The 25,269-nt window shown below is 48.9% G+C and overlaps 1 protein-coding gene across 3 annotated transcripts in view; it reads left to right on the top strand.

Annotated features, from left to right (window-relative positions):
• Nucleotides 1–25,269, top strand: part of FAM13A (family with sequence similarity 13 member A) — a 906,414-nt gene that overhangs the window by 400,778 nt on the left and 480,367 nt on the right. For all 3 annotated transcript variants that reach the window (XM_078676111.1, XM_078676110.1, XM_078676109.1), the window contains one exon: nt 1,390–1,476. In XM_078676111.1, the coding sequence (XP_078532237.1) occupies nt 1,390–1,476 (87 nt within the window). The remainder of the gene's footprint in view (nt 1–1,389; nt 1,477–25,269) is intronic.

Here is a 25,269-nt window from a genome sequence, read left to right as displayed (position 1 = left end):
TTAATCCGATGCTGAAACGCAAACCTGGTTTGGCAGCTCCATAGTCGGCAGCTCTGGCCCTTACGCCACAACCTCTCCAAAGAGGACGCCACATTGTCTCCCTAGCCTCCGCCTCCGGGCCACATTTTGTGATTACGGGCCAATCACATAATCTCCCCTTTTCTAAACACTACAAGCATTGGCAAAGTCAGTAGGGTTTACCTGTGTGAAATCTATTGCTTTTAGGTTTGGGCTAGACAGCGCATGCGCTGCTCAGATAGACAACGCGTGTGTAGTCTCAAAGAGACGTGTTGTGTTCTATCTGTGGGCTTACAGGCGGCCCATCTCCTACCATTGGTAAACTTCAGCGTCGCTCTCTTTTTCTTTGATGCCATTCGTCATGGCATGCAGGCACCATGCCCTCTTCTTGTGTTTGGTCCCCCCATTGTGCATGGACCATGTCTCCCTACAATGCTCCCGGTTTGCACAGCTATTTTATTTTTTTCTTTGTTTTCAAGCACTCCATAGGCGTACTTGTGTTTTCAGGCCGTCTACCTTGTACACATACACACATACTACTAGAATGAATGTGTGTATACATAAACTGCAGCATTTCTTAAAAAGTTGTTAAAACATGAACAGCACTTGTTTTTTTTTTTTTTGCACAATTCGATAGTATTGGAGAACTTGCTCTGTCCTCGGTCTTGCCATAGTGCAAACACTAGCCAATGGTATTGGAGCGCTGTAAGTGCTCATCAGTTACATTCCATAATGACACATTCATTTTTTTCGCTGATCCTGCTCTAATTAAGGTATTTTTACCCCTTCATTGTTGCTTCCTCCCACCCTCGCTCGTTGTTGCTTGCCCATCTCCCCAGCCCCTCCTGCTTCCCTGCTTGAGCCGTCCCCCTCACCACCTTCCTTGTCGCTGCTGCTTTTATTTTTATCTTTTTGCAATACCGATGGTATTGGAGCTCTTGTTCCGTCCTCTCATGTTGCCATAGTGCTGATTCCAGTCGATGGTATTGGAGCGCTTTAAGTGCTCACCAGTTACATTACACAATGGCACATTAATTGTCATACACAGAGGTAAGCGTAAGTGATTTGCCCATAATCACAAACTGTTCAGCCGACCCAGAGATTGGAACCTGGTTCCTCAGTTCCCCTGTTGGAAGCTGTGGCCATTACGCCACATCCTCACTTCACTTCAAAGCTCCTGAACTGTTTATCACTAACACTTTCAGATTTGTTCAGCAGATGTGCTGCTAAATAACATGGCGAACAGACATTTTCAGTGACAAGGCCAATAGCTCGGGCATTGACGAGACCTATTGCCTTTGCCAATGCTTGTTCTTCATCATTGTTAGTCTACTAATAGCAAAATATTTTCTGTATCTTTTTTTTCTTCAGGAAGTCGCATCAGAATTGCAGTCCCAGCCTGTCATTTTTGTTTGTGATGTAGAAACAGATGCTCCAAAGCCGTTACCTAGAAAAAAGGTAAGTTGCCTCTTCAATTAGAACCCTATTTTCCACGTCTTTCAGTATGTAGGGCATGCAGGTACGCATGGCTAGATAGGAGCATGAGCAATCTGTAGATCTGTGGGAAGTAACCAAGATATTTTTATAAGGCTATATCATTTTAGGTTGAAATGTGGTATATGTCTCATTAATAGTGAGAAGTCGTATATTGCTTATTTCTAAATATTGGAATCACAAAAATTAGATTTGCATCTAAAGGGATAAAATAATGCGTAAAAGAGGTCTGCCAAAAAATTTAGCCCTTAATATTTTTGTAGAGGTCTTATTCACAATTTCTCTTACCAGCCTGTTTATATACTTGTTATAATATCTCTTTACTGCTTCCTTACTCTTTAACTAGCGTTAACATTCTTCCATCCAGATTTTCTCTCTCTGTCTTTCTGCTATAAAGGTATGCATTCAGACATTTCTGCTCAGCATCTCACCCAATCACCTAAAACACATCCATCCATATTGACCCTTTCCCTTTGAATCCTCCTACTTTGCTAAAAAAAACTGTAACAATGCATCTTGCTTCCTGCACATTACCACATTCGATAACTGTGACTTCTTTACTGATAAAATAACACCTCATCAGTAAAGTACACTCCAAACCCTCCTGCCTAAAAATAAGCAGTGTTGATCAAATCCTCCTCAAAATATGTTCCGCTGCCCCCTCATCTTTAGAACCAAGGGGATCATGCCACACTAGTACCTCCTTCATTCAGCTATGCTACCGTATCCAATCCACATGCATTTGTGCATCAGAGGATCGTCATTGCTAGTAATAAAGCTTAGAATAATTTCCCTGTACATGCAGACCCCAGAACACTTTACGTCTAGTATACAAATATACTGCATAGAGGTTAAGGTATTCAGCATGTCCAGAAGTAGAGAAGCACTCTCCAAAGCCTATTTAGACAAGTTTGTCTGAGTATTAGACTTTTAAAAGATAAAGGTGAGTGGCTCCTAGGAGGGCCTACCTCCATCCACACTAATCGCATGTCCATCTACTGAGTCATGCAAGGCAGAGATGAGGACTCTCTGGTTGACATGCTGGCTAAAAAGCGTGAGTTGCATTCAAGATAGTAGTTGTGACTGCAGCCAGGGCCACAAAAACAGAAGCAGCTGCTTAAAAAGAAATTGGCAGATCCCATGCCTGGGACTTCTGGGCCATTTGTTTCCCCTGTGGCTTTGTGGGCTATAGACTCTGAAGATGAAGTGGCGCCATCCGCCTGATGATGCAGGACGTCCTGAGGACAGGCTGTCTTATCACTGCATGGAGGCAGATGAAGTCTTGAGACCAGCTGCTGAGCAACTTTGGAGGTGTGATGCGGGTGGGTACTTGTCCCTACATGAACCACTTGTGACGGCGGCTGCCCCTGAGGGACTGGAGGGCATCTGACTGAGACATGTGGAGAAGAGGGGGAAGGAAGCACTGCTCCATTAAACACGGCACTCCTCAGGCCTTAATATTTGGAGGATGAGATGGGCTGACAAGATCCTGGATGCTACTGGGCAAATAACAGAAAATGACTCTAGTGTGCTCAGAGGTAACCACAGTGTAACTGGCACCTCTGTGGCTATGGCACCTCCCTGGGGCACTACTGTTTTTTACAGAGTATGGGAGCTTAGCGGAAAGCTGTGTACCACCCTCTGCTCTAGCATGGCATAGCCTATACAGACATATCAAACCAGCCAGCTGTTTATCTCTCCATGACAAAAACTGTGATGTTGTCTCTCTTCCCTGGATTGTGTTAGACTCCATTGTGAAATCTACGATTCATTTAACAGAGGGGCTCACCCTGAAAGCTGTTCAACGTGATGTCCAGCTATTAGGGGTATATGGTGTGCTGATGTTGTCCGACCTGTGAAAGAGACTAATTAAATGAGTATTACAGAAAAATTTGGCTTGATGGTGATCCCTGATATATGATTCACACACTGATACAGACACTTGCAGATGTTATCGTCAAAGCAGCACACGCTTTGTGTCTCATCTGATGAAAAAAAGTGGCGTGAACGCAAACCTTCTTGTCCATCTACTTACGAGGGTTCATGCCGCCAAAAAAGCGTACGCAGAAAAGTGTGACATACTTTTTTTGCACCAGTCTCACAGACTCTGGAGGAATCTGACTTTTTGGAGATGCCAGCTGAGTAGACACTGCAGAACCTATAAGAGCTCAACCTGACATTGAGCAAAGATGATTTTGTAGCCAGTTTACAAACCTTCAAAACATAATTAAGGGCGCCAAGGACTTTGTTGACCTCAATGCAGATCTAGTGTCACATGCACAACACGTTTTAGCGGTCGCAAACGGAGAATCGGGTCATTTGTGACCGCTAAGACGTTTTGCATGTACTAACCATATTTTGTGAGTCGCTAACCTATTAATGATTCGCAAGATAGGTTTGCGAGTTGGTATTAGGAAGGGGTTTATCAAGGGTGCCCCTTCCTTATAAATAGTTTGAGAGGGATGTATGAATGTTTTGTGACCGGAATGCGGTTGCAAAATATTTGCAGTTTTCTGCCTACTTCAGGTAGGTGGTAAGCCAGTTGCAAACAGGAAGGGGTCCCAAGGGGACCTCTTCCCCTTTGTCAATGGCAGCGAAAAAGTTTTTTAAGAGCGGGCAGTGGTCCCAGAGACCGCTGTCTACTCTTGAAAAATAAAACTGAAATGTTTTTTGAAACGCATCCCGTTTTCCTTAAAGGAAAACGGGCTGCATTTCAAAAATAAAAAGTTGTTTTACTGTCATCAACCATTAAACTGAACATTCAATTTGAAGCTACTTACACCTCAGTTTCTAATATTATGGAAACTACATTCAAGGACTGCTGGCGGTTTACTGTCTCTGGTTCCAACCTTGATTTAGATTATGGAGAAAAAGGTTTTGACGTCTCTCATGTTCAAACCTGAAACACCCCTTGACAAAGAAGTACAAGCCACCTCAACAGTAATCTGCATTCTTAAGATTGTGTCCTGACTAAGATCCTGTATCACCAACATGCATATAACACGATTCAGCTCCAGAAACATTAGCACCTCCTGACCGGAAGAGTGAAAGAATGGATGTAGCTGGTAGATGTGTGCTACTTCTGCCACCACATTGAAAATAGCAGTTTCAATGGCACTATTAGGACAGAAATTGTAAAACAACCAGTAGTTATCTGATGATCTACCAAAGGATTTCAAACAGGATTTCGTGCCAGACTTCTTACCAACCAATCTAGTAGTGAGGATGTAGAAATTGAAGTTTGCACCTTGCATCACTGAAACCACCCTCAGTTGAAAATTCTCAATTTTCCATATTCAGACTCTGATTTTTTTGGCTAGCACACTTAAGGAGAATGTAGAGAATGAAGAATGATGCTGAGACTCTGAAGGCTGTCCACTTGGAGGAGAAAAAAAGATTCTTCAGATCTCAAAACAGTCATATAGCTCACTAAAAGTACTTGACACACAGGGTTTAATCACATAGTATTTATTTATTTATTTGTGAAATTTGATAAAGCGCGAACAATTGCCCGAAGGCGTCTCGGCGCTATAGTATTTGCATCAGGATCTCCACTGAGTAAATAAGTCAGAGAGGGATAGATTAATTGTTAAAAAGCCAGGTTTTTACAAGTTTACGGAAGGACCAAAGAGTGGTGCATCTTCGAATTGACTGAGGGAGAGTATTCCATAGTTTAGGGGCAGAAACCAGGAACCGACGGTCTCCCCAGGAGACCGTCTTAGTGCGAGGCACCACTAAATCATTCAGAGTAGAGGATCGAAGAATCCTCGAGGGACAGTAGAGGGTTAGTTGGTCTTTGAGAAACTGAGGTCCTTGTCCATGGAGAGCTTTATACACAATACAAAGCGTTTTAAACTTGACCCTACTTCTGATAGGAAGCCAGTGTAGTTTCCTGATGGTGTCTGTAGCAGACATGTGTTTAGGAATTCTGGCAATCAGTCTTGCGGCCGCATTTTGTGTTGTTTGCATTTTATCAAGTACCCTAATCTGGGCGTTTGCAAAGAGGCCATTACAATAATCCAAAGTGGACAGCACTAGGGAACTTACCAGAGTTTTCACAGCAGTTTCAGGTAGGAACGGGGTTATTTTCCTGATTAAACGTAATTTATGAAACGCCGAGGAGGCTACCTGGTTAGCATGGGCAACAAAGTTGAGTTGGTCGTCAAAGACAACTCCCAGGTTTCTTACCTTGGGCGTGGGCTTAGGCACAGTTCCAAATAGTGTAGGCCACCAATCAGGGGACCAACTTGGATTGAGTTGTCCAAAGATGACCACCTCGGTCTTATCCAAATTGAGCTTTAAGCAATTGGAGGACATCCAGTCTCCAATTGCCAACATACCGTCCTTAAAACTCTCGGCCATTTTGTGTCCATTGTTTCTAATGGACAGGACCAACTGAGTGTCGTCTGCATATGAGGTAAGGCTCATCCCATGTGCTCGGATGATGTTGGCTAGGTCCGACACATATATATTAAAGAGTGCCGGATTTAGGGATGAGCCTTGTGGTACCCCACATGGCAGAGACAGGTTAGTTGAGTGTAAGGGTCCCAAGGTAACAGCCTGACTCCTGCCTGAAAGAAAGGAGGCCAGTAGATCTTTAGCTGCCTGCTGGATGCCCATTTTTTCGACACGGTCGACCAAGATGGAGTGGTCGACCGTGTCGAAGGCAGCAGATAAATCAAGGAGCACCAGCACTGCTGTTCCACCCTGATCTCGGATGACTCTAATGTCATCCGCTGCCTTGATCAAGGCGGTTTCAGTACCGTGAAACTTACGGAACCCGAATTGGGTGTCATCGAGTAGGTGGTGTTCCTCGATAAATTCGGATAACTGTGAGTTCATAGCTTTTTCTGCTAAGAATGGTAGACTGGCTATCGGTCGATAATTTTTCAGGTCAGCCTTATCCAGGTTAGGCTTCTTTAGGAGTGGTTTAAGGAGGTTTTTTTTTCAGGATTTCCGGATAAATCCCAGTTCTGAACATAAGATTACAGATGTGAGTGATGGCAGGTTTTAAGACGTCCATTGCTGGAGGGAGAATATTGAAAGGACATGGATCTAAAGCTGATCCGGTTTTGATCAAGGAAGTAATTTCCGCTATTTGAAGCTCAGTAATGTCTTTAAATTGTGTAAAGAGCGCCGCAGGGGGAGTGAAATGCGGGGTTAATGAGGAATTATTGATATCAGTTTTGGCTGAGAATGCAGTGTAAATATCGTTGACCTTTGTAAAGAAAAATGTGCCTAGTGCATCACAGAGGGCTTGAGATGGGGGGGGGGATGTAGGTCTGAAGAGTGTCCAGCTAGCTACTTGGTGGTGTCATAGAGCTGTTTTGTGGAGTTCTTGGCTTGCTCTATGCAGTCGCTAAAATACTTCTTCTTGGCCTCTGTAATCATTATTTTGTATTTGGCGAGCATCTCTTTGTAACGAGTTTTATTTACTTCGTTGTAGGACTTTCGCCAATGCCTCTCCCTGTTCCTACATAGTTGTTTCTGAACCCTCAACTCATCAGTGAACCAAGGGGCCGAGGGAGTTGATCTGTTCCTTGTTACCTGTTTTAGCGGTACAAGTGAATTAGTAGCGAAACCGAGCCAATCCTGAAATTGCTTGGTAGCTGTGTTAGGGTCAGAGGATAGTATAGGCTGAGAGGCGGAAAGGCAGGATTTCAGGGTGGTGCTGTCTATATCCTTCCAGGCTTTAAAAGGTTCACGCCTAAGCTTAGGTACCTTGGCCTTTATAGCTTCCGTGATGGTTATAGTCCCCAGGATAGCGTGGTGATCAGACCATGTAAGAGGTAAACTATCTAATATATGAAGACCCTCGAGGTTAGAAAAGATGCCATCCAAGGTGTGACCGGCGTCGTACGTGGGGGAATTTACCAGTTGCGAGAGCCCTAATGTGTTCATGCCGGATAGAAGAGAAAAGGTATCCCTATCTTCTGATTTCTCTAGGTGAAAATTGAAGTCACCCAGTACTGTTATGGATGCTTCAATGACTAGAGGTTCTAGAATTGTGCTAAGATCAGGCAGGAATTCTGACCGAAGTCCCGGCGGTCTGTACATGAGAATTCCTTTGAAATTATCAGAAGGGCAGATTTTAATAGCGTATTGCATGGCTTCGCAAGTCAGGGCAGAGATCTGATAGTTCCTCACCGGATAAGTGTCGCGGGCAATGATGGCTAACCCACCTCCTTTTTTTCGCTGCCGGTCTTGTCTATAAATCTTAAAGCCGCTAGGAACTGCGACTACTAGATCAGGGTCAGATGTATTGTCCATCCAAGTTTCGGTCAGAAACATAATATCTAAGTTTCTATCTTTTACCAGGTCGGCAATCTCTTGTCGGTGTTTCCCAAGAGATCGGACATTGGTAAGTGCAGTCCAAATAGTCTTTGGGTGGTTGTTGTTTCTGTGCGTGGGTGATTCGTTCACCAGGGGAATGATAGCTTTACAATGGGCACAGCAGTGCAATGATGACAATAGGGGTTGAGCAGGGTCGAGCCTATTGCAATTGTTAGTGTCTGGTGGACGCAACTTATGCAACGTGGTAGTTGAGTAAAGCAGGGCGGGAATAGTTATGTTATGTTATGTTATGTTATGTTAAAAAGCGTTTATATAGCGCTCGGCTACTCTAAAAGAGTGTCCCGGCGCTTTCCACAATCAGCTACAATGTACAACAAAATAACAAGAAAGACAGATCCCAGAAAAAGAAGCAAGAAAACCCACCTAAACAGAAAGATTAAAAAGCCAAGTTTTCAGATTCTTTCTGAATTGAAACAAATTGGGAGTGCTACGAAGTGCCAATGGGAGCGAATTCCACAACTGGGAGGCCTTGAGGCTGAAAGAACGCCCCCCCATGCGGGCCTTCCTCACACGTGGAACCACAGCAGTAAAAAGGGATTCTGAACGCAGTGAGCGAGCAGGGCGATAGAAAGCCAATCTCTTCTGCAGATATCCCGCGCCTGATCCAAACAAAGCTTTATGCACAAGCGTCAGGGATTTAAACATAATCCGCTTCCGGATCGGCAACCAGTGAAGCGACTGCAGCAGCCCAGAAGCCCGTGCTCGTCTATGCAGACCAAAGATCGCACGGGCTGCAGAGTTCTGTGCCACCTTCAACCGCTGGACCAAGTAGTCCGGTAGGCCTAGGAAAAGGGCATTGGCATAATCTAGCCTGGATCCGATGAGCGCCTGCACCGTAATCCGTCTGTGCTCCGCAGATAGTAGAGGAAGAAACTTGCGGAGTATTTTCAGAATGCCGAAACAGGTGCCGGACAGGTCGAGAACGTGCGCTCTCAAAGAGAGCTTGTTATCAAGCTTAACACCAAGGTTCTTGGCAACCGAGGAGGATTGTGCCGGGTGACACATGGCAGCCGGCCACCACTGCCGCCACTCGGGATCGATAGCACAGCCGAAAAATAGAACCTCCGACTTGCTGGAGTTGGCCTTCAGACTATTACGCTGGAACCAACCGAAGACCGTGTCCAGGCAATCCCGAATTCTCTCCCCATCAAATGGCTGATCTTTGCCACATGTGAAGAGGAGTTGCGTGTCGTCAGCGTAGGACACGATCTGGGCTCCGTAAGCCTCCACCGCCGCCGCCAGAGGGGACATAAAGATGTTAAACAACGTCGGGCTCAACACAGAACCCTGTGGAACCCCGACTCCCAGTGGCGGCATCTCGGCGGAGCTCTGGGAGACCCAGACCGTCTGGCGGCGGCCCTCCAGAAAAGATGTAAACCATCTGAACACCGTCCCCCTTAGGCCGATGTCATAGAGCCTGGCGAGAAGCGCCTCATGGGGGACGGTGTCGAAGGCCGCCGACAGGTCCAACATGACTAGCATGGCCTTGCCACCCACATCCAAGGTCTCCCTGATGATCTCAGAGACCTCCACCAACGCCGTTTCCGTACTGAAATTCGGACGGAAACCGGATTGGGATGGATGGAGCAAATTGTTGGATTCAAGAAAGCTCGACAAGACGCCATGGACATGTTTCTCCGTGATCTTAGCCAAAGCCGGGAGAAGTGAAATTGGCCTATAATTGGCCAAAACCTCGGCATCAAGACCAGGCTTTTTCAGGAGGGGGATCACCATCGCCCTTTTCCAGGTGCGTGGGACAATCCCCTCCCTCAAGGAAGCATTGAGGATCGGGTTGACCAAAGGATCCACCACTGCCGCCATCCCAGCCAAAAATTTGGCGGGGCAGGGGTCAAGTGGCGAGCCAGATTTAAGACTGGCCAACAGGAACCGGGACATGTCACTGGAGACAGGTGGAAAGTCAGCCAGTACTGCCGTTGGCACGGACGATGTTCTAAATCCTGCCCCGGGACCACAGCAGCCCTCCATCAAGCTCTCCGAGAAGGAGGCCTGAATTGCCTTAATCTTGTTGGTAAAAAAAGTGGCAAGATCACACGCCCACGCATCAGATGATGCAGGCGGGGGTGAATAGAAGGTAGGGGACGTGAACTCCTTCACAATCGTGAAGATCTCCTTACAGGAGTTCGCCGACGCCTCAATCCTCCTGGCAAGGTAATCCCGCTTGGCACCAAGAATATCACGGTGGTAGGCCTTCACCGCCGACCTATAGGCAAGTTTAGCCTCCCCATCATATTGAAGGCGCCAGGCCCGCTCCGCAACCTTACATTGGCTGCGAGCCGCACGCAGCGCCTCCGTAAACCATGGCGCAGATTGCCGTATCGCTGTGGACCGGGGGGTTACCCTTGGGGCAAGATCATCTAACCTCTCAGTCAGCCATCGCTGCAGGGCCTCAGTGTCTCTTTCCGGGTCCCCCACGAGAGGACACGGATGTTCCGTGAGCGCCTGCTCCAACATAGCAGGCGTCACTCTGTGCAAAGCTCTCGAGGCTGATCTGGGCACCGTGGGGGCACAGGTGTCATACCGCCCATTCTCCAACACGGAGAACCCAATCAGCCTGTGATCCGACCAGAGCACCGGCCGTGTATCGATGTCAACAATTGGGACAGAAGAGAACACTTGGTCGAGAGTGTGTCCTTTCTCATGTGTAGGCCCTAACACAAACGGTGCCAGGCCAAGCGGAGATGTAATATCCAGGAGTTTGGTCCCATCCGGATCATCCGGGACATCAAGATGAAAGTTAAAATCGCCTGCCAGCAAACAATGCTGTGCAGACAGTGCCAACTCCGAGATAGCTGTCTGTAGGTCCTCCCAAAAGGAGCCCACCGGGCCCGGAGGCCTATAGACCAGCAGTCCCTTAAGCGCTTGACCAGGAGACAGTCTAAGCATAAAGCCAAGGGATTCAGAGCCCTTGATGGAATTCACGGGAAGAACTGAGCAGGAGATGTTCTTCCTCACCACCACAGCGACTCCTCCCCCCCTCCCCTTAGCTCTGTCTTGGCGAAAGATATTGTAGGTTGGAGGGATCGCAGTAAAGATATCTGGGTTAGACGCCTCTCCCAACCAAGTTTCAGTCAGGAGCAGACATAATGGATTATCCCTGACAAGAAGATCGTAGATGTGCAGGGCATGTCTTCCTACCGACCTGGTGTTAAGCAGCAGACAGAGATGTTTTGCATGAGCCTCGGATGTCTTAGGGACGCTGCACTGTGGCCCAGTGGGCGACCAGCCGCATGCCGGGCAGCGACGTTTCCCCTTGTGTCGACCAGGGAATACAGAGCGACACAAGCTAGATGTAGTGCGCATGGCGTGAAGCGTCGCCGCGGTATAATGAATCATCCTTACCCGCACCTGACCAGAATCCTACGCCGACCCGACGCCTCCAGGACGCTGACGGGCGCAGACGGGCAGGACTCCGGCACGACTCAGGCTACGCGAAGGCGTCCACCTGCGCGTCCCGCTGCGCGTAGGGAGCGACTTTAAATAGACTCTCGAGTGAGCCCTTGGCGCGCGAGTCCGCTCAAAGATGGCGGCCGCCGCCGAATCACAATCCCCAAACAAAGATGGCGCCCGAAATGGAGGCCCAGGACCCGAACCCACCAAAGTGGTGGTGCTTTTGGAGGCACAGAGGTGCACGTTTAAATGCAGTGAGGGGAGCTGGGCGCAGGCTGGAGGCAGCCAATTATAAAAACAGGGGTAAGTTAAACAGAAATAATAACCCAAATACAAAACGAAGGGAAGTTAAAATTGCACAGCGCTAGTCCAGCGCGCTCGCAGCAGTGTGGTAGGTGTTAGAGACCACCTCCACGCCAAACACCGCCTTAAATAGACTCTCCAGTGAGCCCTTGGCGCGCGAGTCCGCTCAAAGATGGCGGCGGCCGCCGAATCACAATCCCCAAACAAAGATGGCGCCGGAAATGGAGGCCCAGGACCCGAACCCACCAAAGTGGTGGTGCTTTTGGAGGCACAGAGGTGCACTTTTAAATGCAGTGAGGGGAGCTGGGCGCAGGCTGGAGGCAGCCAATTATAAAAACAGGGGTAAGTTAAACAGAAATAATAACCCAAATACAAAACGAAGGGAAGTTAAAATTGCACAGCGCTAGTCCAGCGCGCTCGCATCAGTGTGGTAGGTGTTAGTGAATAGTACTGAGAGAACCAGGGGTTGCGGCCCTGGGCCCGGTCCCAGTGCGGACGGGCGCAGACGGGCTTGTCTTCGGCGCGCCGCCGGCGCGCCCGCTGCGCGGACGGGAAAGCATGGTCCTTGTATACAAGGTGGAAGAGGGCGTGAGGCCTCCAGCAGCTGGACCGCAACCCTTTCGTACTTGCAATATGTCGGCCGTAGTGATCCGAGTCACGGCGTCAGCACCTTAGTCGGCTGCCCCGTTAGAGACAACTCGAGCGTGATGAGCCTCTGTGCAACGTGATTCTGGCACAGAGGAATCGGAAATGCTAGGTAAATAAAAATTAGCTTTCTAAAATATGTACAGGTTCTAAAAACACATTTACCCGCATAGGCAAACAATCAGGGATAGAGTAGAGAACCCCCGGCTTCCGCCTCAGGGGAGATAATGCAAGTGGGCGCGCAAACAAATTAATCCCTTAAATATCAGGGAGGGCGTGAGGCGTCCAGCAGCTGGACCGCAACCCTTTCGTACTTGCAATATGGCGGCCGTAGTGATCCGAGTCACGGCGTCAGCACCTTAGTCGGCTGCACCGTGAGAGACAACTCGAGCGTGATGAGCCTCTGTGCAACGTGATTCTGGCACAGAGGAATCGGAAATGCTAGGTAAATAAAAATTAGCTTTCTAAAATATGTACAGGTTCTAAAAACACATTTACCCGCATAGGCAAACAATCAGGGATAGAGTAGAGAACCCCCGGCTTCCGCCTCAGGGGAGATAATGCAAGTGGGCGCGCAAACAAATTAATCCCTTAAATATCAGGGAGGGCGTTAGGCGTCCAGCAGCTGGACCACAACCCTTTTGTACTTGCAATATGGCGGCCGTAGTGATCCGAGTCACGGTGTCAGCACCTTAGTCGGCTGCACCGTGAGAGACAACTCGAGCGTGATGAGCCTCTGTGCAACGTGATTCTGGCACAGAGGAATCGGAAATGCTAGGTAAATAAAAATTAGCTTTCTAAAATATGTACAGGTTCTAAAAATACATTTACCCGCATAGGCAAACAATCAGGGATAGAGTAGAGAACCCCCGGCTTCCGCCTCAGGGGAGATAATGCAAGTGGGCGCGCAAACAAATGAATCCCTTAAATATCAGGGAGGGCGTGAGGCGTCCAGCAGCTGGACCGCAACCCTTTCGTACTTGCAATATGGCGGCCGTAGTGATCCGAGTCACGGCGTCAGCACCTTAGTCAGCTGCACCGTGAGAGACAACTCGAGCGTGATGAGCCTCTGTGCAACGTGATTCTGGCACAGAGGAATCGGAAATGCTAGGTCAATAAAAATTAGCTTTCTAAAATATGTACAGGTTCTAAAAACACATTTACCCGCATAGGCAAACAATCAGGGATAGAGTAGAGAACCTCCGGCTTCCGCCTCAGGGGAGATAATGCAAGTGGGGGCGCAAACAAATTAATCCCTTAAATATCAGGGAGGGCGTGAGGCGTCCAGCAGCTGGACCGCAACCCTTTCGTACTTGCAATGTAGCAACAACAGAGATACCCCTACCAGAAGAGACTTTTTTTTACTGGAATAAGCCATCTCAACCCTAGTCCACAAATAAGTCAGCATGATCCCCATCTGACAACAATCAATCACTTCTTCATCATCCTTCCTGCCATTAACCACTCCAGAGGGGGTTCTATAGCATGGCATTTAAAGGCATGGCATGAGATTTGAGACAACGAGTCAATGCTATTTGCAAGAAGGTTGTATGCTTCATTTAAAGGCTCCTCCAACTATTCCACCAAAGTCAATTACTATGTACTACTTATTTTATTCAAAAGGGATGCGTTCTGAGTTAGAACAATGAAAGAAAATATATAGTCGGGTACCACAAAGTTGTTTGGCTTATCAGGGTTATTTTATTGTTAATTGGTAGACCAGATAGAAGAATACTTTTGGATTATTATTACACTTATTAACAGATGCACTCGACAAGAAAATGGAAAACAAAGACTGAATATAATAACAAAAGTGAAGAATCTCTACATCTTGCACGTAAAGAGATGATATGTTACTTTGACTTGAAGAAGTCCTAATAAATAGCAAAGTATGAAGTACATTGGCTGATTAGAAAGTAGCTCAATGCTGGATATTTGCACAGGAAAGGAGACCATAATAAATAAACTAATTTGATAACAAATTCCTTGGGTTTCAATCAAACAGGATTTATTTAGCACTGCTAAACATCTGCTGTTGTGTAGTTCCTACCAATCCGTAGGATTGTGCATGGTCTAGACAACATAAACTAAGGGCTTGTTGTCTAGACTGATTCTGGAGACCCCTGCAGAATATGTTGGCCTAGAGACCAGCTAGCACTCAGTGCCACCTTAAGCCCCTCTAACCTATCAGGGAGGAAATGGTTTTCTGGCAACCACTGAACATGACTACCCTGACCCCTCAGGGATTGTGGAAACTGTACAGTACCTTTCGCTCAGTCGCTCTTGCTCACTTATTCTCAGAGAAATATACAGAGAATAAACAGTAGGATGTTTTCAATAATATTTATTGAACCAAAGTTATTCTTGCATTAAATACGTGTGCAGCAACGATTAGTAGACAGAGCAGATAAACATGATCATAAGCACCAAAAGTGTAAATAGTGGATATAGTTCTATCATGGTGTTGAAACAAGTTAAACATGCAGGTATATAAAACAAGGCAGTAATTTAGCGTACTCCCACAATACAAACCCTACTCTAAAAAGTGTACCTAGAGTGTGTGTAGGTGTAAAGCCAAGAATCCCCCAAGGGACGATCAGACCCCATTACCTGATGGGATAGAGTGATGGACCCAGTCATGGTCAAGAACCGTACACCCCTCACGAGATGTCAGATCGCTGTGCCGTGATTTCTCAGCATGCAAGGACCTTGGTGTCAGCGGAAGTGCCTCCTCTGCTAACCTATCGAGCTGCTCATCTTTTATAATAGATAGCAGTCTTGCATTGTGCGTATAGATCAGTGATGTTATGGATATGTAGATAGTCCTGTCACCCCATGGATGAAGATAGTGGTAACATTTGTACATAGTGCGAAACGAGACCTGGTACTTGATGTTTAGGGTGTTCTGGTAATGTTGTGCAAAGCTACATGTGTAAACAAGTTTAGTTTCAGGGAAACAAATCCAACATTATCGTACACGCAAATATGTGCAAAAGGTCACAGCTGAAAATGTTATTTGTGAGGACAATGTAAGAAATAAGCTGCTTCTCTACATGGGCCTAACTTGGGACTATAACACCGCAAGGGTATCCAGGTGCTGAGAGCTCTGCTGCTTAGGTGAAATTAATTGAACAGCCAGGTATTGTGTTCCTTCTTGAATTCCTGAAGGGAGGGTGAGGTCCGTAGGTGGAGGGGAGAGGTTGTTCCAGGAATTCGCAGCGAGGTAGGAGAAGGAGTGCCCTCCACTGTTGCTTCCGCAGATACAGGGTGTGTGAGTTAAGTAGAGGAAGGCAGAGTCAGGTGTCTGAAGGGTTGGTGGAAGCTTAGGCGGTGGTTGATGTATGCTAGTCCTTGATTGTGCAGGGCTTTGTAGGTATGGGTCAGCATCTTGAATTGACATCTCTTTAGGACCTGGACCCAATGGAGTTTCTTGAGGTGTGTTGGGATGTGGGTCCATTTGGGGAGGTCAAGGATGAGGCTGGCCGCTGAGTTCTGTATGGTCTGCAGTCTGCTCAGGAGGTGTGTGGTGATTCCTGCATAGAGTGTGTTGTCGTAATCCAAGTGGCTGGTGACATGGGCTTGAGTGATGGTACATCTTGTGCTTCTTGTTCTAAGTCAGATTCTGGATTGAAATATAGACAGCTTGTCACTTGGTCACTCCTTAATCATGAACCTTATACCCCTGAACTTTTATATAGTCTGAGTTATGGAGATGTTTGCCTTTTTGACCATTTTACACTGTATATGTATATCTTTGGTGCACTTATAACTTTCTTCACTAATCTAGTGGACTGCTGTTTTTACTAGGAACACCTATTACTAATCTTGTATGCCCTTACATTTTTACTGTGTCCATAATATATGCTAATGGTATCACACAATGTTATTGTTGATTTATTGATATGAGGGATTTATATTAGCAATCATTGAGGCTCCCGAAAACAGTATTGCTCTTGAAGTAAATCTGAAGGAACACATTTCATGTTGGCATTTACACTACCCATTTCATAGGACTACTGGGCATGCCTCCTGGTTTGTTTTGATTAAATCTACAAGATGCCTATTTTCACATCCCAGGAGCGAAGAAGCCCAACTTCTAAAAATGCATGGCAGTAGTGGCAGTCCATCTTCATTGTCAATTTTTTTTTATTTTGTTGTATCTGCGTAATTGGCTAGTAAACGTTCAAACAAAGTTACGCAAGAGTTGTGTACGATAGTAGCATTATTTCACCCTCTAGGCATACATGTAAATCTGCAGAAGTTAGTAACAATGCTAGTGTATATTTTCCCCTTTCTAGGGTCAACACTAGATGCAACAAAAGGAAGGTGTTTTTTTCAGAGGACAGTGCGCTCAATCAGGAGAAAGTGTTGCCTGCTTTTAAACTCTTGAAATCCCACATCTCGGGAGATATCCTCCCTGCCTAAATCAATGGCCTCTTGCTCATTCATGTCTCCCAATACAAGATGGCACATGAGGCTACTTACAATATTTGAAAGATCAGTGGTCTCCGAAAGAAAAACGTTCTCTATGTCGGTGGGGCAAGAATCAAAATTGAGTACAGGAAGTTGTTTCTTCTAAATACTGCAACACTGTCAGAAATCAGTGTTGCATCCCTAGTAAACTGTAGGCCCGTCTGAACTGAAAAATGTATTGGTAGATGATCTCTGGAGAATCAGTGAGACACCGTACTTTATCAATATCTCAGAGCTGGAAGCAGTCTGTTTGGCTTTAAAGCCCTTCCTGATGACCAGTGTCTCGAGCCAGCCTATGATGTGCTGGTTGTACAAACAGGGAGGTACCAGATCAATATGCCGGTTTCTAAAAGCTCAGATCATTTGGTCATTGACCCTAGCCAGACTTCTGGCGTTAAAGGCAATTAATTTACTAGAGATTCATAATATTCAAGCAGAAGTATTATGCAGGTTTTATAAAGAAAACTTCAAGTAGATTCTGGACAGTGGCATCCTTCAGAAAATGTTTGTAGTTTGAAGGATTTTTTTTTTTTTGCGCGGAGTTTTATATAGCGCTAACTAGACCCGAACCGAATCAGGTATCAGAGCGCTTTACATATTTTTCGAGTTACGTTACATTTTACGTTTCCAGTTACTTTCATTTTAGGCACGGGGAGATTAAGTGATTTGCCCAGAATCACAGGAGGATTTGGCGTCGTTACCGAGACTCGAACCCAGATCCCCAGGTCCGAGGTCGAGCGCCCTAGCCGTTAGGCCAACTCCTCTCCCCTAATCTGTCTGCCACTTCTCAAAACACCAAATTGCAAAACTTTTCCTCCAGGCGGATCGCTTTTGAATAATTGGGTGCCGACATTACAGTATGCTTTGACACCTATTCCATTGGACAATATGGATACTTCAATCTTCCATAATCGTTTAAGGGCATCTGATGAAAGTTTTGCTTTTAAGTGGAACAATTTTTTCTTCTGATGCCAGCAGTACAGCCACAACCCTATCTCCTGGCAATAGGAATAATTCTAGCATACATAATTCATGTTGCCAAAGCTAAGCTGCAGTTCACTTTAGTGAAGGTACACCTTGCAATGAAATCAACATTTAGAAAGGGTCCTCACTACATTTTCCCAGGGTCCCAGTGATTAAAGACTTCCAAAAAGGCTTAAGTAACCTCTTTGCTTTCATAAAACCACATATTCAGCCATATTAGGTCAACGTGGTCCTTTCTGTATTAGTGGGTTCCCTCCTTTTGAACCTATTCACAAGGCTTCATTGCAGCTTCTGTCATGGAATTCCCCTTTTTTATTAGACATCACTTCAGCATGCAGCATTACCAAGTTACAAGGCCTTGTTCTGTCAAACTCTGTATTATTTATTTATTTAGTGTGTTTTAAATAGCGCGCAGCTACCCCAACGGGGTGTCCCGGCGCTTCAGCACATTTACTGAGTCCTACCCAAGTGATTTTAACAGAAAAGGAAGGTTTTCAATGCTTTACGAAAAGGTAGCTCCTCCTGTATCATGCGAATAGAGATGGGAAGTTTATTCCATAAAGAGGAGGCGCAAACCTGAAAAGTTTTCCCCCCAGAGCGAGCTTTTTTAAATCTGGGGGAAAACAGCAGACTTTTTGAGTTGGAGCGAAGGTGTCTCTCATTGCTATAAGGGCGAAGGCAGGAAGAAAGATAGGCAGAGCCTTTCCCCTTAATAGCGCGATGGGCTAAGGTGAGAGCTTTAAATTCCGCTCTCACCAACAGGTAACCAATGTAGCCTGCGTCGATATGGCGAGATATGCTCACGCAGAGAAATGCCAGTGACCAGCCGAATGGCTGCATTCTGGACTGTCTGTAGCCGATGACTGAGGCCAGAAGTCAGTCCAAGGTACAAACCATTGGCATAGTCTAAATGGGATGTAATCAGTGCCTGAACAATTAACTTCCTGGTGCTGCTAGGGAGGAAATTGATGAATTTTCTGATCATCCTAATTTTTGAAAAACAGGCAGCAGACACTGTCTGAACTTGGTTACAGAAGGATAAGCTGGAATCCCATCTTACCCCCAGGTTTTTTACTGATTCCTTGGGGGAGGGGGCTACACTCCAATCAAGTGGCCACCAAAGGTTAGAGTCCAAAGCAGAGGCTTGATGGAAAAAGAGAACCTCGGTTTTTCCTGCATTCAGCCGAAGAAAATTATTATCCATCCAGCGGGCGATGTTACGAAGACAGGATTTCAGTGGGTCAAAAGTAGTCTGAGTAGGAGTGTCATATGAAAATAAGAGCTGGATATCATCAGCATATGAAGTGGCCTTGATTCCTGACTGAGCAATAAGCTCAGCCAGGGGGGAAAAATAAACATTGAAAAACAGGGGGCTTGATGACGAGCCCTGGGGGACACTCCACTTTAACGGACGGGTTTCAGAAGTGAAAGATGGGGTGAACACCGCCTGTGCTCGGTTGGATAAAAAGGAAGACAGCCAGTCCAAGGCTTTGCCTTGAATGCCTTTAGACCGGAGGCGATCAAGCAGGACGGGGTGAGTGACGGTGTCGAATGCTATGTATCATTTTCCATTCTCATAGGGTAGTCATGGGAACCATACTTCTTTTCTTCTTAAAGTGCTTTCAGAACTTCACATTGATAAGGCACTTAGTCTCCCAGTCTTTTTTAGATCTCGACTATTCTATCCTGCAGGGATAGATAGGCGAGAATTATAGTAAGCACTTCAAAAACTCTACCAAACTTGCGGATCACGCACAGTTCATGTGAGCTATGCGCGTGCACGCCATCGCCAGCCACGTCACACCACCATTTGTCTGTGCCTCGCACCAGACTTCAAAGGCTGCCGCTCCCCCGCATCAGACTTCAAAGGAATGCGCTCCCACTCCGCTCCCCCGTCCGCCGCCGCAGCAATGCCGAGAGCTTGTTGTTGTTTGTTCACCCCCATGGATCACCATGATTACTTGTGGCATACAAACTTCTCCCATTATAGTTACTGGCTCAGGGAATTTTTTTTTTCATTTGAAAGAGCTCTGCATGCAAGTGTTCATGTTTCCTTTCCCTTAATCAGCGCAGCGCCTTTTCACCGCCGCCCGCTTCATCTTTCACACCAGACCACTTAAATTTGTTATCGTATTTCCTGATTAGTGCCCACATAGGTACTTGCGACAATGCGCTAGTCCTTCCATCTTAAACTTTTAAAATAGAGGTTTTCCTTGCATTACAACCGAAATAAACACAGAGACAACAGAGGAATTTCTATTTGCGAGAGCTGACTCTGCTCTTATTCTCCACGACGTGCTGCCACTCTGCACCACACATTAACTGTGGCCACTGCACGGTGTCGGCAACAAAAGGCAGAACCACTCCTCCTATAAACGTAGTAGCACGTCTGTGCTGCTTCTTCAACCATGGCCTGGGCTTTAATCAACATGCAAGCATTCCCATAATGTACGAAGTCACCTTTATTTAGTTTCAGCTACAGCCTCTTCCCCCCCACCCCGCGGTAACAGATTTGCTTTCGGCATGAGGCGATGTTTTGGGTTTTGTTTTAGTCTAGCTTCCCCGCATTTGTTAGCCCGCATTATTCTTCAAGCCACACACTGCTGCACGCCACACACTGCTGCACGCCACACACTGCTGCACGCCACACACTGCTGCACGCCACACACTGCTGCACGCCACACACTGCTGCATGCCACACACTGCTGCACGCCACACACTGCTGCACGCCACACACTGCTGCACGCCTCACACTGCTGCACGTTGCAAGCCACACCCTGCTGCACGCCACACACTGCTGCATGCCTCACACTGCTGCACTCCTCACACTGCTGCACGCCTCACACTGATGCACGCCACACACTGCTGCACGCCTCACACTGCTGCACGCCTCACACTGCTGCACGCCACACACTGCTGAACGCCACACACTGCTGCTCGCCACACACTGCTGCACGCCTCACACTGCAGCACGCCTCACACTGCTGCACGCCACACACTGCTGCATGCCACACACTGCTGCATGCCACATACTGCTGCACGCAGCACGCCTCACACTGCTGCACGGCTCACACTGCTGCACGCCTCACACTGCTTCACGCCACACACTGCTGCACGCCTCATAATGCTGCACGCCTCATAATGCTGCACGCCTCACACTGCTGCACGCCACACACTGCTGCACGCCAAACACTGCTGCACGCCACACACTGTTGCACGCCACACACTGCTGAACGCCACACACTGCTGCTCGCCACACACTGCTGCATGCCTCACACTGCAGCACGCCTCACACTGCTGCACGCCTCACACTGCTGCACGCCTCACACTGCTGCACGCCACACACTGCTGCATGCCACACACTGCTGCATGCCACATACTGCTGCACGCAGCACGCCTCACACTGCTGCACGCCTCACACTGCTTCACGCCACACACTGCTGCACGCCTCATAATGCTGCACGCCTCATAATGCTGCACACCTCACACTGCTGCACGCCACACACTGCTGCACGCCAAACACTGCTGCACGCCACACACTGCTGAACGCCACACACTGCTGAACGCCACACACTGCTGCTCGCCACACACTGCTGCATGCCTCACACTGCAGCACGCCTCACACTGCTGCACGCCTCACACTGCTGCACGCCACACACTGCTGCATGCCACACACTGCTGCATGCCACATACTGCTGCACGCAGCACGCCTCACACTGCTGCACGCCTCACACTGCTGCACGCCTCACACTGCTTCACGCCACACACTGCTGCACGCCTCATAATGCTGCACGCCTCATAATGCTGCACGCCTCACACTGCTGCACGCCACACACTGCTGCACGCCACACACTGCTGCACGCCACACATTGCTGCACGCCACACACTTCTGCACGCCTCACACTGCTGCACGCCACACACTGCTGCACGCCACACACTGCTGCACGCCACACACTCCTGCTTGCCACACACTGCTGCATGCCACACACCGCTGCATGCCTCACACTGCTGCACGCCACACATTGCTGCACGCCACACATTGCTGCACGCCACACACTGCTGCACGACTCACACTGCTGCACGCCTCACACTGCTGCATTCTGCACACTGCTGCACTGCTGCACGCCTCACACTGCTGCACGCCTCACACTGCTGCACACCGCACACTGCTGCACGCCGCACACTGCTGCACGCCGCACATTGCTGCATGCCGCACACTGCTGCATTACTCACACTGCTGCACGCCTCACTGCTGCACGCCTCACTGCTGCACGCCTCAATGCTGCACGCCTCACACTGCTGCACGCCTCACACTGCTGCACGCATCACACTGCTGCACGCCGCACATTGCTGCACGCCGCACACTGCTGCATTACTCACACTGCTGCACGTCTCACTGCTGCACGCCTCACACTGCTGCACGCCTCACACTGCTTCACGCATCACACTGCTGCACGCATCACACTGCTGCACGCATCACACTGCTGCACGCCTCACACTGCTGCACGCCACACACTGCTGCACGCCACACACTGCTTCACGCCTCACACAGCTGCATGTCTCACACTGCTGCACGCCTCACACTGCTGCACGCCTCACACTGCTGCACACTGCTGCATTACTCACACTGCTGCATGCTGCACACTACCGCACGCCTCACACTGCTGCACGCCTCACACTGCTGCACGCCTCGCACTGCTGCACCCTGCACACCGCTGCATTACTCACACTGCTGCATTACTCACACTGCTGCATTACTCACACTGCTGCGTTACTCACACTGCTGCACGCCACACACTGCTGCACGCCACACACTGCTGCACGTCACACACTGCTGCACGCCTCACAACACCACCACATCACTCTGAGACACCACCATATCACTCTGAGACACCACCATATCACTCTGAGACACCACCATATCACTCTGAGACACCACCATATCACTCTGAGACACCACCATATCACTCTGAGACACCACCGCATCACTCTGGGACACCACCGCATCACTCTGGGACACCACCGCATCACTCTGGGACACCACCGCATCACTCTGGGATACCACCGCATCACTCTGGGACACCACCGCATCACTCTGGGACACCACCGCATCACTCTGGGACACCACCGCATCACTCTGGGACACCACCGCATCACTCTGGGACACCACCGCATCACTCTGGGACACCACCGCATCACTCTGGGACACCACCGCATCACTCAGGGATACCACCGCATCACTCAGGGATACCACCGCATCACTCAGGGGCACCACGGCATCACTCAGGGGCACCACCGCATCACTCTGGGACACCACCGCATCACTCTGGAACACCACCGCATCACTCTGGGACACCACCGCATCATTCTGGGACCACCACATCACTCACGGAACACCACCACGTCACTCACGGAACACCACCACGTCACTCACGGAACACCACCACATCACTCACGGAACACCACCGCATCACTCTGGGACACCACCGTATCACTCTGGGACACCACCGCATCACTCTGGGACACCACCACATCACTCTGGGACACCACCACATCACTCACGGAACACCACCACATCAGTCACGGAACACCACCACATCACTCTGGGGCATCACTCAGGGGCACCACCACATCACTCAGGGACACCACCAAATCACTCGGGGACACCACCAAATCACTCAGGGACACCACCAAATCACTCAGGGACACCACCAAATCACTCAGGGACACCACCAAATCACGTACAGACACCACCACATCACTTACAGACACCACCACATCACTCTGGGACACCACCACATCACTCTGGGACACCACCACACACTGCTTCACGCCTCACACTGCTGCACGCCTCACACTGCTGCACGCCTCACACTGCTGCACACTGCTGCATTACTCACACTGCTGCATGCTGCACACTACCGCACGCCTCACACTTCTGCACGCCTCGCACTGCTGCACCCTGCACACCGCTGCATTACTCACACCGCTGCATTACTCACACTGCTGCATTACTCACACTGCTGCATTACTCACACTGCTGCGTTACTCACACTGCTGCACGCCACACACTGCTGCACGCCACACACTGCTGCACGTCACACACTGCTGCACGCCTCACAACACCACCACATCACTCTGAGACACCGCCATATCACTCTGAGACACCACCACATCACTCTGGGACACCACCGCATCACTCTGGGACACCACCGCATCACTCTGGGACACCACCGCATCACTCTGGGACACCACCGCATCACTCTAGGACACCACCGCATCACTCTGGAACACCACCGCATCACTCTGGGACACCACCGCATCACTCTGGGACACCACCGCATCACTCTGGGACACCACCGCATCACTCTGGGATACTACCACATCACTCTGGGACACCACCGCATCACTCAGGGACACCACCGCATCACTCAGGGACACCACCGCATCACTCAGGGACACCACCGCATCACTCAGGGACACCACCGCATCACTCAGGGACACCACCGCATCACTCAGGGGCACCACCGCATCACTCAGGGGCACCACCGCATCACTCTGGGACACCACCGCATCACTCTGGGACACCACCGCATCACTCTGGGACACCACCGCATCACTCTGGGACACCACAACATCACTCTGGGACACCACCACATCACTCAGGGGCAACACCACATCACTCAGGGGCATCACTCAGGGCACCACCACATCATTCAGGGGCACCACCACATCACTCTGGGACACCACCACATCACTCTGGGACACCACCACATCACTCAGGGGCACCACCACATCACTCAGGAGCATCACTCAGGGGCACCACTCAGGGGCACCACCACATCACTCAGGGGCACCACCACAGCACTCAGGGACACCACCACATCACTCAGGGACACCACCACATCACTCAGGGACACCACCACATCACTCACAGACACCACCACATCACTCACGGGACACCACCACATCACTCACGGGACACCACCACATCACTCACGGGACACCACCACATGACTCACGGGACACCACCACATCACTCACAGACACCACCACATCACTCACGGAACACCACCACATCACTCACGGAACACCACCACATCACTCTGGGACACCACCGCATCACTCTGGGACACCACCACATCACTCTGGGACACCACCGCATCACTCTGGGACACCACCGCATCACTCTGGGACACCACCACATCACTCTGGGACACCACCACATCACTCTGGGACACCACCACATCACTCTGGGACACCACCACATCACTCTGGGACACCACCACATCACTCAGGGGCAACACCACATCACTCAGGGGCATCACTCAGGGCACCACCACATCATTCAGGGGCACCACCACATCACTCAGGGACACCACCACATCACTCAGGGACACCACCACATCACTCAGGGACACCACCACATCACTCACAGACACCACCACATCACTCACGGAACACCACCACATCACTCACGGAACACCACCACATCACTCACGGAACACCACCACATCACTCACGGAACACCACCACATCACTCACGGAACACCACCACATCACTCACGGAACACCACCACATCACTCACG

This window comes from Lissotriton helveticus, chromosome 2_1, assembly GCF_964261635.1.
Source record: "Lissotriton helveticus chromosome 2_1, aLisHel1.1, whole genome shotgun sequence".
Lineage (NCBI taxonomy): Eukaryota > Metazoa > Chordata > Amphibia > Caudata > Salamandridae > Lissotriton > Lissotriton helveticus.
Note: the sequence above shows the minus strand (reverse complement) of the source record. Positions and strands in the feature narration are given on the sequence as shown.